The sequence below is a fragment of the Dasypus novemcinctus genome, chromosome 18 (genome assembly GCF_030445035.2).
Source record: "Dasypus novemcinctus isolate mDasNov1 chromosome 18, mDasNov1.1.hap2, whole genome shotgun sequence".
Taxonomy (NCBI): Eukaryota; Metazoa; Chordata; class Mammalia; order Cingulata; family Dasypodidae; genus Dasypus; species Dasypus novemcinctus.
Window position 1 is genome coordinate 84,603,275 of NC_080690.1, and position 13,571 is coordinate 84,616,845.

The following is a 13,571-nucleotide window of genomic DNA, read 5'->3' on the forward strand; positions in this document are numbered from 1 at the left end:
TTACTAATCACAATAGTTCCATAGCAGAATAACATTAAGTCCACTCTAATCCATACTCTATTCCTCCATCCTGTGGACCCTGGGATGGTTATGTCCACTCCACCTCTATATCGAGAGGGGACTTAGATTCCAAAAGGATGATGGATGCAATTCTCCTGCTTGCAGTTGTAGGCACTCTTGCCTCCCTGGTGTGGTGGTTGACCTTCTCACCTCTCTGTTAGCTGGCTGGGAGAAGTCCAATAAACCAGAAGGTAGGAGTTGCAAGTCTGCTGAGGCTCAGGGCTTGGCTGTCACATGGACAGTCCAGAGATTGGGAAATTTTGAGCTTCAAAATAAATATGGATAGTACCCTAATGTGACCTATTGAATAAAATAAGAATCTTGGACTCCATTAATGTTAATGAATGAATAGGAGAGAAAGATTCTTCAGGCGGGTAGACTTCCAACTAATAATATGAAAGGAATGATGGATTTAGAAAGTCATCCCTGGATTCTAAAAGCAGTGAGTGAAAATTTGATGAGAAGCATAATATTTACATAGTAGCAAAGTATGTCCCTAAAAAGTTACGAAGGTGAACATATTAATCTTACAGTGGAGAAACCTATTATTCTCCACATAAATTGATCCAAGTTTCCATTCCCAAATTCCTAGCCAAGCAGCCATGTTGTACACATAAACGTGATGTACTGAGAAGGAGACATAGCTCAGTTGATTTCCACCCAAATCCACAACTTGAAACCAAGGAGAAAACATGAGGGACATTCTACAAAATAACTGGCCTGTATTCTTTCAAAATGTCAAGGCCAAGGAACACAAAATGAGACTAAATCATCCAGTTTAAGGGAAGCTAAAGAGAAATGACAACTAATGTAATGTGTGGTCCTGGATGGGTCCAGGATAATAACAATAAAAGATTCTTGGGGCAACCGATGAAATCTGAACAATGAATATGGATTAGATATGGTATCAATTTTATATTTCTTGATCCTGAGAATTGAGCTATGGTTATTTGAAATAACCTTCTTCTTAGGTTATAAACACTTATGAATTTATGAGTAAATGGGCACAGTGTGTCATATATACAAAGTGAGAGAATAGGAATGGATGAATGATGAAACAAATGGGTAAAATATAAATATTTCTTACTGTAGGTAAAGGGTATAAAGTTATTTGTTGCACTCTTGCAACCATTTGTATGTTTGAAGTTATATCAAACTTAAAAGTTAACAAGCAAAAATATAAAACAAAAACATACATGTTGTTGTTGATTTGATATTTTTATTTAACATATTCATCTTGGTCATATTTCCATGTCAAAATGTATAAATCCATTTCTTTTTGATAGCTCTATGTTTGCTCCAGTATTTATGTAATATAATACACTTAACCCATCACAATTAATGAACAAATTAAGATTTAAAAATTTTTTTTCATTACAAATGAAGATTCAATAAATATTCATATACATATATTTATATGTACTTGTGGAAACATATTTGGTAAATATTTGTCAGTCTTCTAGGATAAAAATAAGGCAATTGTTAAATTTGTGTTTCTTGCTTAACAAATAAACTTGAATAGCTTTTCATGTTGGTTACTGGTCTTATATAATGCCTCTTTATGACTTGCTTTCTAAGGAACATTGTTCATTTTTCTACTGGGTGGTCCAGATTTCGTCCTTAGTTGGTAAGAGTTCATGATATTTTAGGTGGGAAAATGTTTTTCCAATTTTCATTGTTTTTTTAGGATTATTTATGGTGCTTAGGGCAGGAAAGATCTTTATTCAGGAGGAGAGAGGTGCAGCTTTCCAAGATCAGGGCTGGTGAAGGGTCTTCCACAGCACTGAGTGCACCTCCTTGTTCCGCAGGCAGTAGATGATGGGGTTGCACAAGGGTGTGACCACCGTGTAGATGACCGACAGCACCTTGTTGAGGTCCATGGACTTGATGTGGCTGGGGCGGCAGTAGATGAAGAGCGCTGCTGAGTAGAAGATGCCCACCACAACCAGGTGGGACGCGCAGGTGGAGAAGGCTTTGCGCCGGGCGGTGGCTGAAGGCATACGGAGCACAGTCACACCAATGGCCGAATAGGAGGCCAAGGCTACTAGCAGTGTTCCACAGAAGATGACGATGGCAGAGATGAAGTCCACCAGCTCAGTCAGGGCCACATGGGTGCAGGACAGGTTGAGCAGAGGGGAGACATCACAGAAAAATTGGTTGAGGACATTGGGGCCACAGTAGGAGAGGCTGGCAATGCATGTCGTCTTGGCAACCGAGACCAGCAGCCCACTAAGCCATGAAGCCATGGCCAAGCCCAAGCAGACCTGGGGCCGCATGAGCAGTGGGTAGTGGAGTGGGCGGCAGATGGCCACGTAGCGGTCATAGGCCATAGAGGCCAGCAGGGTGCACTCAGTGCCAATTAGGACTATAAAAAAGAAGAGTTGGGTCATGCAGGCAGTGAATGAAATGTGGTAGGGTCCAGTCCACAGCCCCACAAGCAGGCTGGGCATGGTCACTGACACGTAGCACATCTCCAGGCAGCTCAGGTTGCCCAGGAAGAAGTACATGGGCTTGTGCAGCTCACCATGACTGCAGATGAGGTAGATGATGAGTGTGTTCTCCAGGAGGGTCAGCAGGTAGAGGGCCAGGAAGACAGCAAACAGGGCATCTCGTACTTCTGGCCTCGTCGACAAACCCAGCAAGACAAATTCTTGGACTCTGGTCATGTTGGCCAACTCCTGGGTCCTCTCCATCTACAAAGAATATTTGTTGACATTCTGGTTCCTGCAGAGGTACAGTAGTAAAAATAGGAGTATGTTCCCAATTCCTAGAGACTCAAGTGACTTAACCAGCCCATCCTTGGTTGGAAATTGACTGTTAGAGAGGGAGACACTTTAGATTCATAAGACAAGCTTAGCACATAAGAGCAGACATCTAGGTTCCTCTGGTTACTCTCGTGAAACCTTTGACTTTAAACAATAACTTTGAACATCTGAAAATTGGGAGAATAACATTTGCTTCCGGTGATGTTAAAATAGAATAAGTTGAACAGTGGATGGCTGATTGCTATACCAAATTAGAATTAACATTACTCTTATTTCAATTTTGGAAAAAAGGTATTTTCCTAGGTTAGTTTTTTTTTTAAGACTCCACTTGATATTTCATAAGTATTCTACAAAATCAATAGTAGAGAAAGCCTCTTATATCTCTTTTTCTAAAAAGTGTTCTTCTGCTAGTAATGTAATATTATTTTCTATTATCAAATTAAGCTTGGGCCACCAATGATGGTGTTCAAGAAAGAGAGAGGCACTTTCCTTTCTGAATCTGAGGAGTCTCATAAAAATGGCACAAAAGTCATACAGTCACATTGTACCTGCAGATTACCAGGGATGGCGACTGGGGGAATTAAATATAAGGGGATGCTATTGTTTAAATGACATGAATTTTTATCTGAGGTTATGAAAAATTGGGTAATGGATGATGGTGAAAGTTGCGTGATACTTTGAAGGTAATTAATACCACTGAATTGTAGACTTCAAAGTGGTTAAAATGGGAATTTTTGAATTTTATATATGTTGCTACAATAAAAAGTTAAAATATCTATCTTTTAGTGGAAGGTAGGAAATGCCATTAACTTTACCTCATCTGTGAGATCATATACACGTATTCATCATGTCAACTGATTTTCCCCACTCTGAAAAATAAGTATTATTTCTCTTTTCTTATACTTGCAGAAATTGAGACTCACAGAGGAAAATTTGGATGTGAGCTGCATCAGCAGTCTACTACTGGAAATGTCTGTAATTCATTGACCCCTACTATGTGTCAAACAACCTGCCATACCACCTCCCTGTATTCTTTGGCTCTGTGCCATAGTCAGGTAAAGGGCTCAGACAGGTGATCACACATCCAGGAAGCAGACCCAGCTGCTCCTGATTTCAGCGCTGTGCCAATTCCTTTTTGTCACTTTGTCACCCAGAAGAGATCCTCTTCTAAGGGAATCCAAGGATGGGGACCAAAAAAGTTTTCCACAGATTAGATATGGAGACGAGACAGCTGGAAAATAAGGTGACCCTACTGAAAAGTCCTGACTATAGATGATCATTCACAAATTTCATCCAATCCCACTAGACAGCCTTTATTGCTAGAACTGGGACTGCAGGGGTGAAGAAGGTAGGTGCACTGTCTGCCCTTGGGGAGCTGACTTCTTATGAGGAAGAGGTATAATGAACAAAATCATTTCAGAAGTTCTTAGAGCTGGGATAACTTCACGAGACTAATAAGCTAAAAACCTGAGCTGATCCTATCCAAGACGTGAGAGATCCTCTTCTAAGGGAATCCAAGGATGGGGACCAAAAAAGTTTTCCACAGATTAGATATGGAGATGAGACAGCTGGAAAATAAGCTGACCCCACTGGAAAGTCCTGACTATAGATGATCATTCACAAATTTCATCCAATCCCACTAGACAGCCTTTATTGCTAGAACTGGGACTGCAGGGGTGAAGAAGGTAGGTGCACTGTCTCCCCTTGGGGAGCTGACTTCTTATGAGGAAGAGGTACAATGAACAAGATTATTTCAGAAGTTCTTAGAGCTGGGATAACTTCACGGAGGCTAATAAGCTAAAACCTGAGCATATCCTACCCAAGACCCGAGGGTCCTAGAGAGAACAGCAATCGCAAATAGTGTGAGGTGGGAAGTAACTGCAACGGTCCTGGAGCAAATATGCTTCTTGACCGAGAAATTCACATATTTGGATTTTTAAGTTCTTAATGTGTTCTATGTAAATATACCCATTTCTGCCAACCATTTTTCACACACCAAACCTTCCAGACTCCTCTCCAGCATGGTCATCATTTTGCACAAATAACACCATCCAAGAGAGAGTGTACACAGCTCCACCTGACGTTTCCCCTTTATACCCACTCTAGACTGATGCAGTTGCTCTAAAAATTTGGTCAGCAAAGCCACTATTGTGCTGACATTTCTGAATCTGTCCCTGTTTATGAATTGATCAGTACCTGCTGCTGAATCTGTTTGACTTTCGGCTAGTCTCTGCCATCCCAGTGCACTGGTTTCATTGTCTATGTAAAGAGGGGTTGATGCTTTTAAAAATCTGAAAGTGCAGTGCAGTTAAGTTCACAGCTGTGAGTGAGGTTAAGCAGGTCAAACACCTGGCCTATAACTACACTCTGTCAAGCAGGCTAACCTGGATTCCAATGCCACCTCCACCCCCTCATTACTGGTATTATCTTGGGGAGTCAATTCCTCATAGTCCAGTATTTTTCTCTGTAAAGAGGGATCCTGAAGAGGCCTCCCCAAGAGCTTATGTTTGGCTCTCAGTAATGATCTCTGCAAAGTTAAATATGAATCCTCAACAACTTGGTTTCCAGTCCTTCTGTATTTACAAAGGAGCCCTCAGCACCCCAGATTTAGCACTGACTGGTTGAATTCTCCTTTGTTCTGGAGAAGTGCTTCTATGCCTTCTCACCTGAGACTCCTTACCCCCATTTCTCTCCTTTCTTTCCTGTCTCTGGTATCCATTAATCTTCCATCCATGTCAGCTTACAACATTTATCAAGTGATAGTTTTGTGCAAAGAAAGCAGTGCCCTACGTGTGGTGGGCATAAGAGGATGACTAAAGCTGGGTTCTGCCTCAAAGTTTTTTAAAGCTACGGCTTTCAATAATTGTGACTCTAGAAAAGTGGGTCAATTCGGTTAACCTTCCTTTGTCTATTCCTTATAATTAATCCATTCCATGTAATGTGAAACATGGTGACTAAAAACAAGGAATAATATATAAGTAAGTGGGCTCTCTCTTACTAACTCTATGGTCTTCAGAAAGGCAATGACCTTTATAAACCTCAAGCATATTAATAAAAAACATGGAAATAAAACCACCACTACCATCACCACCACTACAGCATCAGCTATTCCAAGGATTTAATTACTTAATGTCTCAAGTATTTAGAGTCAGTATCTGGTGTGCCTTGGAAGTCCAAGAAAATAATGTTTCTTTTCAATTGTTCCTTGTCTTCACCCCCAAAAAGTAGATTTTGGTCTCCTCACCAGATGGCTGAAGGACAGCAGGCACAGAATCTTCCTTGCTGATGCTGCACCTGGAGAAGACTCTGGTACCCAGGTGGATTCAGCTTCTATGCAGATGTGGAAACAAGGCAGTTTGGAACCGTTGCCTTTTACTCCATCTTGGAGGGAGCTGTTCGTGGTCCTAAATGAGGGACCCACACATCACGTTGTCTCTTCTCCAGGTTCTGGATCCCCTGAGCTGCTGAGTTGAGTGCTTTCCCACTGACAAAGAGGCAGGAGACGGGCTTAAAGCGGAGCTCTGTACCTCAGAGACCTCCCCTCATCTCTGGAGATTTAACAGTGGCAAAAATCTGTGATGTTTCAAGGGGTGCTATCTGTGAAAGGCTGACTAATGTGATCCTCACTTATACAAAAACCAGAAAATGAGGAGCTGGCGAGAAGATAGATAGCTTCTATGATCACAATGGAAAATTAAGGTCACTCATCCAATATTACACACTTAAGCCATTCCACAGACCAGAATCCCCTTGACTTGAAGGGACATCTGGATCTTCTGGGATGGTGCAAAAGCACCCCAAAACCTGAATAAACTTCCTCAATTCTTCCCCCAAATGAATCTGAAGATATTTACTAGGGTAACTGTGAAGCAGGGAAAATGGTATACCCAGACTTTTAAAAGACTGTAAGAAATAGATTTGGAGCTAATGTTGGCACCAGGGTATCTGAAATGCCAACGAGTTCTTCCAGTTAGATTGAGGGACTTGGAGGTGAGGTAATAAATGAAGCTCTGGTGGAAAATCATTTCAGAGTAGAACCAATGGGTCCAAGTGAGATTAATGTGGTTGTTACATGGTATGCAATGATATAACTGTGTTTATTTAGTTGTTGACAGAACTTCACTTTGGTTCCCTGTGCTGTGACATAAGAATAAAAATGGTAGAAAATGACAGGTTGAAGCTCCTTAAACTAACATTTCTCAGCCATGATAATCAGTGATAGGGTCGTATCACAGGAGGAGTGACCGAGAGTAGCTCCACTACTGAAGACTTAAAGGAATAGAGGGATCATGGACTCCCATATGCAGTTCTTCCCGCTAACCCCAGCATAAACCATGACCTTGAGTCTGTTGACACTACATGATATATGCTGTTCCACTGTTTTGGTGACATCTTGCTAAACTCAGAAAGCAAGACATGGAAAGCACTCTGGATTACACAGTAAGGCATGTACATCCAGTGTTAGAGATAAAACCAGGATGTTTAAAGGGATTTCCAGTAAAGTTTTCTAAGGTTCCAATGTCTGGAGCATTCAGCACATCTTTCTAAGGTGAATGACAGGTTTTTGCAGTAAAGCTCTAAGAGAAATCATAGGAGACTATATGCTACCAGGAGGTACCAAATATTTTTTACACTTGATGTGAAGAGCAATAACCATACATTTAAATGGTTATTTATACTTGATAAAATATAAAGCTTCTGTTCATTCAAAATTAATATTAAGTAAAGGAATAAGCAAGTAGCAGATTAGGAGAAGCTGTTCATACAACATATGCAGAGGACTTGCAATCAAAATATAGAAAAGAACTCACATGATTCAGTAATAAAAGATATACTAGTGGTCCATAAATACATGGAGAAGTTCTTAATATCATTAGTCTTTAGGGAAATTCATACTGAAACCACAATGAGAAAATTCTACATACCCAATAGAGTGGCTAAAATTAAAGACTAACATCACCAAATGTTGGTGAGGATTTTGAGCAAACAGAATACTCAAACTGCTGATGAGAAGAACAAAGGGTGGAAATATTGTGAAATTTAGGTGGGTTTATGTTTACTATGACTTTTCACTCAGTAATTTTACTCCTTTTAACCCAAGAGAAATGAATTCGTATCTACAAAACACTTATACACAAAAGATCAATGCAACTTTATTCATATTTGTCAAAACTGTAAACAACACAAATGTCCCTCAATAAAGTGGAAAAACAAATGTAATGTATTCATACAGTGAAATACCACTCAGCATTAAAAAGGGATAAAATACTGATACAGGCTAAAAATGCATAAAATTCATACATGTTATGCTTATCAAAATAAGTCATACACAAGAATCCATGACATGGATTCCGTTTATATGAAGTTCTAGAACAGGCAAGAACAAAATTCTGGTAAAAAAACAAACAAATATCAGAACAATGATTGCCTCTGGCAGAGGAATTGACATAGATATGGCATGAGGGATGAAATAAATATATTACGTATTGATAAGGATGTGGTTGTAGGCATTCTTCACAATTGTTGAATTGAACAATAAGTTTTGCACATTTTACTATAAGTAAAATGTTAAAGGAAAAGAACTGAAAATAAATATTGAGCTATAGTTAAGAGTTTGCTTTTCAAAGTAGTGTGGGTTAGAAATTCTTCAATTATTTTCTGTGAGTTTTAAACCTGAGCAAATAAGTAAATATATCGAGAATAATGGATGGGAGTAAAATTTCTTATGATAGGGTGATAGGAATTACTATATCTCAAAAGAGGCTACATTGGGCCCTGTGGTATTGAACTGGAATTGATAGTAAGAGCATAAATATGTTATATTTTTAAGGTAATTAGATAGATGTATAGAGAGATGGCAGACTAATAAATATAGATGCATGTCCTTATGTTTGTGTGTATTTGTGTACATGTATGTATGTATAAACATATAGGTATAATAATGTATATACATGTCTATGTGTGCATATGCATATGTTTCTTTTTTAAAATAAATTTTGAGTTTATTGTATGTCACTTATGCTTTAATAAAGCTGTTTTTTCTTTCACATTTTTTTATTTTTTAAAAGATACTTTGATTACATAAATGTTACAGAGAATATATAGAGAATTCCCATATTCCCAACTCCCCATACCTCACACATCTTCCCACATCCTTCATTACTGTAGTACAATCACTGCAATCGATAAATACACTTTGGAGCATTGTCACCAAGCATGGATTATATTTTACATTGAAATTTACACTCTCTCCCTTTCATCTCTGTAGGTTATGGCTGGATATATAATGGCTGGTATCTGTCACTGCAATGTCACTCAGGATGATTCCCAAGTCCCAAAAATTCTACCCTATTACACCTGTTTTTCCTTCTCCCTAACTCCAGAACATCCATGGGTCACTGCCTCCACAACAATGGTATTTCTTCCATTGCTAGAATCACAATAAGTCTATAGTAGAATACTAATAAGTTTAGTTTAATCCATAGTTTGTTTCCCAATCCTGAGGATTCTGGGATGGTGATGCCCATCCCACCATTAATTGAGGGGGTCTTTGATACCATATATACGATGGATGGGACTCTCTTGCTTGAAGTTGTAGGCACTCTAGGTTCCTTGGTATATTGTTTGTCCATCATCTCCTCCCCTGGGTGTGTACATTGAACTGGAGAGTAGGTGTTGCAACTCTGCTGCGATTCAGGTTCCAGCTTGCACATGGACAGCCCAAAGACCCAAGTCTCTTGGATGTACACCGACCAACTCCAGCACCAACTATAGGCCAAATAGAAGAACAGAAAAGTTGTACATAGGGAAACCACTTCTGAGTCAAACTCTGTCATGCTGGGAAGCACAAATACCAGATTAGGGACCACTGGCAAGGGGCTAAACTCCTAAGCTATCTGCCCTGATCACAGTGTTTGGATGTCTCCATATTCCTGAGGAGTTTCACTATTTGGGGGTAGTATCTACTCTGGCTGTCAATGAGATCCTGTTGAGATGTGCTCTGGGGTGGCCTCCCAACTCACTTTGAATTTTCTTAGCCATACAAACTCATTTGCCCTTTGCTTTTCCCCCTTTTGGTCAAGGCCTTTTTTTCTCTTCCAGATGCATTGTTTGTTAGTACTTGGTAGAATTCTCTTAGTGTCAGGGGGGCTCATCCATGGGAGTCATGTCCCACGCTGGTGGGAAGTGCTTTTATATGCTGAGTTTTGCTTAGGAGAGGCTACATTTGAGCAAACCAGGAGGCTCCCAGTCGGTAACTCTTAGGTACCATATGTCACTAGCCTAAGTTTCAATTTCAAGAGCAAAAATCAAGTGTCCTTCAATGGACCATCCTCCTTCACAAGTCATTATCCCTGTACTTGGGGCATTCAAGTATTTGTTTATATAATGGGCTATTGAGGTGCCTAGAAGCAATGATGACCCAACAGTAGAATAAGCCCACCTGGTACCCATTCTCTCATTTTTAACTACCACCCTCCAGGAAGGAGAACCAGGGTTCCTGGGAGAAATGGATGATTCCACGGGTGAGGCAGGGAGAGTACAAGATGGGCCTGGAATATCTTATTGTGTCAGAAAGTAAGGGATATTTAGAGGACATGACAAAAGTGGAGCAGCACCAGATTTAAGAGGCTCCCATCAGCCAAATCTGGGAATTTTTGAGTTTCGAAATAAATATGGACAGTACTGTAGTATAATCTATTGAATAAAATAAGAATCCTGGACTCTATTAATGTTAATAAATGAAAGAATAAGGGAAAAGGAAAAGGTTTCCCCTCCATTAGGCTTCCAATTAATAAATATAAAAAGAATGATGGAGTAAGAAAATCATCCATGGATTCTAAAACCAGCAAGTGAAAATTTAAAGGAAAACAATATTTACGTAGCAGCAAAGAATGCCCCAAACAAATTACAAAGGTGAGTATATTGATGTTACAGTGGAGAAACCTATTATTCTGAACCTAAATTAATCCAAGTTTCTGTTCCCAAACCACCATGTTGTGTCCCCAACACGATGTACTGAGAAGGAGACATTGTTCCATTGAATTTCACTAAAATGCACAACTTTTTTTCTTTTGTCTTTATTTATTTTTTTAATGTTACATTAAAAAAATATGAGGTCCCCGTATACCCTCCCACCCCCCTCACCCCACTCCTCCCCCCATAACAACAACTTCCTCCATCATCATGAGACATTCATTGCACATTCATCACACCTCATGGTCAAGGGTCCACATCATAGCCCACACTCTCCCACAATCCACCCAGTGGGCCATGGGAGGACATACAACGTCCAGTAACTGTCCCTGCAGCACCACCCAGGACAACTCCAAGTCCCAAAAACACCCCCACATCACATATCTTCCTCCCACTCCCTACCCCCAGCAGCCACCATGGCCACTTTCTCCACACCAAGGTCACATTTTCTTCAATTACCAATCACAATAGTTCATGAATAGAATATCAGTAAGTTCACTCTAATCCATACTTTATTCCTCCATCCTGTGGAGCTTAGAATGGTTGAAACTAAGGAGAAAACAGGAAGACATTCTACAAAATAACTGGCCTGTATTCTTTCAAAATGTCAAGGTCAAGGAACACAAAATGAGACTAACTCAACCAGTTTAAGGAAAGCTACAGAGAAATCACAATTAATGCAATGTGGGATCCTGAATAGGATCTAGGGCCAGGTTAATAACAATAAAAAATATTTTGGGGACTATTGATGAAATTTGACTAATGAATGTGGGTTAGATATGGTATCAATATCAACATTTCTTGATATTGATAACTGCACTGTGGTTATTTGAAATAACCTTCTTATGTTATAAATACCAAAGAATTTATGAGTAAGGGGTGCAGTATGTCATATATATATATATATAAAGTGAGAGAATAGAAATGGATGAATGATAAAAATATTCTTACTCTGGGTAAAGGGTATACATGTGTTTGTTGCACTCTTGTAACCATTTGTATGTTTGAAGATATATCAAACTTAAAAATTATCAAGCAAAAATGCAAAACAAAAAATACATACTGTTTTTGACTTGATTTTTTATTCAACATATATATCTTGGCCATATTTCCATTTCAAAATGTACAAATCCATTTCTATTTGATAGCTCTATGTTTGCCCCAGTATTTATGTAATATAATACACTTAACCTCACTATTGATGAACATATTTAGAATTTAAAATTTTTCCTTTCATTACAAATGAAAATGCAATAAATATTCATGTACATATACTTATATGAACTTGTGGAAACATACAGACATATTTGGTAAATATTTATCAGTCTCCTAGGAATAAAAGTAAGGTGATTGTCAAATCTGTGTTTCTTGACTAACAGTTAACATGAATATCTTTTCTTGTTGGTTACTGATCACACATAAATCTTCTTTGTGACTTGTTTTCTAATGAACATTGATCATTTTTCTCCTGCATGGTTCACATTTTACCATTAGTTGGTAAGAGTTCATGGTGTATTAGGTGGAAAATGTTTTTCCAACTTTTCACAGGCTTTTCAAGGTTATTTATGGTGCTTGGGGCAGGAAAGATCTTTATTCAGGAGGAGAGAGGTGTAGCTTTCCAAGACCAGGATCAGGGCTGGTGGAGGGTCTTCCGCAGCACTGTGTGGACCTCCTTGTTCCGCAGGCAGTAGATGATGGGGTTACACATAGGCGTGACCACCGTGTAGACGACCGACAGCACCTTGTTGAGGTCCATGGACTTGATGCGGCTGGGGCGGCAGTAGATGAAGAGCGCTGCTGAGTAGAAGATGCCCACCACAACCAGGTGGGACGCGCAGGTGGAGAAGGCTTTGCGCCGGGCAGTGGCTGAAGGCATACGGAGCACAGTCACACCAATGGCTGAATAGGAGGCCAAGGCTACTAGCAGTGTTCCACAGAAGATGACGATGGCAGAGATGAAGTCCACCAGCTCAGTCAGGGCCACATGGGTGCAGGACAGGTTGAGCAGAGGGGAGACATCACAGAAAAATTGGTTGAGGACATTGGGGCCACAGTAGGAGAGGCTGGCGATGCATGTCGTCTTGGCAACCGAGACCAGCAGCCCACCAAGCCATGAAGCCATGGCCAAGCCCAAGCAGACCTGGGGCCGCATGAGCAGTGGGTAGTGGAGTGGGCGGCAGATGGCCACGTAGCGGTCATAGGCCATAGAGGCCAGCAGAGTGCACTCAGTGCAGATGAGAACTATAAAAAAGAAGAGTTGGGTCATGCAGGCAGTGAAAGAAATGTGGTAGGGACCAGTCCACAGCCCCACAAGCAGGCTGGGCATGGTCACTGACACGTAGCACATCTCCAGGCAGCTCAGGTTGCCCAGGAAGAAGTACATGGGCTTGTGCAGCTCACCATGACTGCAGATGAGGTAGATGATGAGTGTGTTCTCCAGGAGGGTCAGCAGGTAGAGGGCCAGGAAGAGAGCAAACAGGGCATCTCGTACTTCTGGCCTCGTCGACAAACCCAGCAAGACAAATTCTTGGACTCTGGTCATGTTGGCCAACTCCTGGGTCCTCTCCATCTACAGATACAAAGAAAATTTGTTGACATTCTGGTTCCTGCAGAGGTACAGTAGTAAAAACGAGAGCATCTTCCCAATGCCTGGAGACTCAACTGACTTTGCCAGCCCATCCTCTGTTAGAAATAGACTGTTAGAGAGGGAGACACTTTAGATTCAGGAGACAAACTTTGAATATAAGATCAGATATCTAGGTTCCTCTGGTT

At 40.4% G+C, this 13,571-nt stretch overlaps 2 protein-coding genes across 2 annotated transcripts; both read right to left on the minus strand.

Moving 5' to 3' along the window:
• Positions 1-1,814: 1,814 nt before the first annotated feature.
• Positions 1,815-2,753, minus strand: LOC101420318 (olfactory receptor 6Z7-like). Its single transcript, XM_004453850.1, has one exon. The coding sequence runs from the start codon at positions 2,751-2,753 to the stop codon at positions 1,815-1,817; it is 939 nt and encodes a 312-aa protein (XP_004453907.1).
• A 9,676-nt stretch (positions 2,754-12,429) lies between these two features.
• On the minus strand, positions 12,430-13,368 carry LOC101420757 (olfactory receptor 6Z7-like). The gene has a single exon (XM_004453851.1). It carries the CDS (start codon positions 13,366-13,368, stop codon positions 12,430-12,432), a length of 939 nt encoding a protein of 312 aa, XP_004453908.1.
• Between the last annotated feature and the right edge of the window lie 203 nt (positions 13,369-13,571).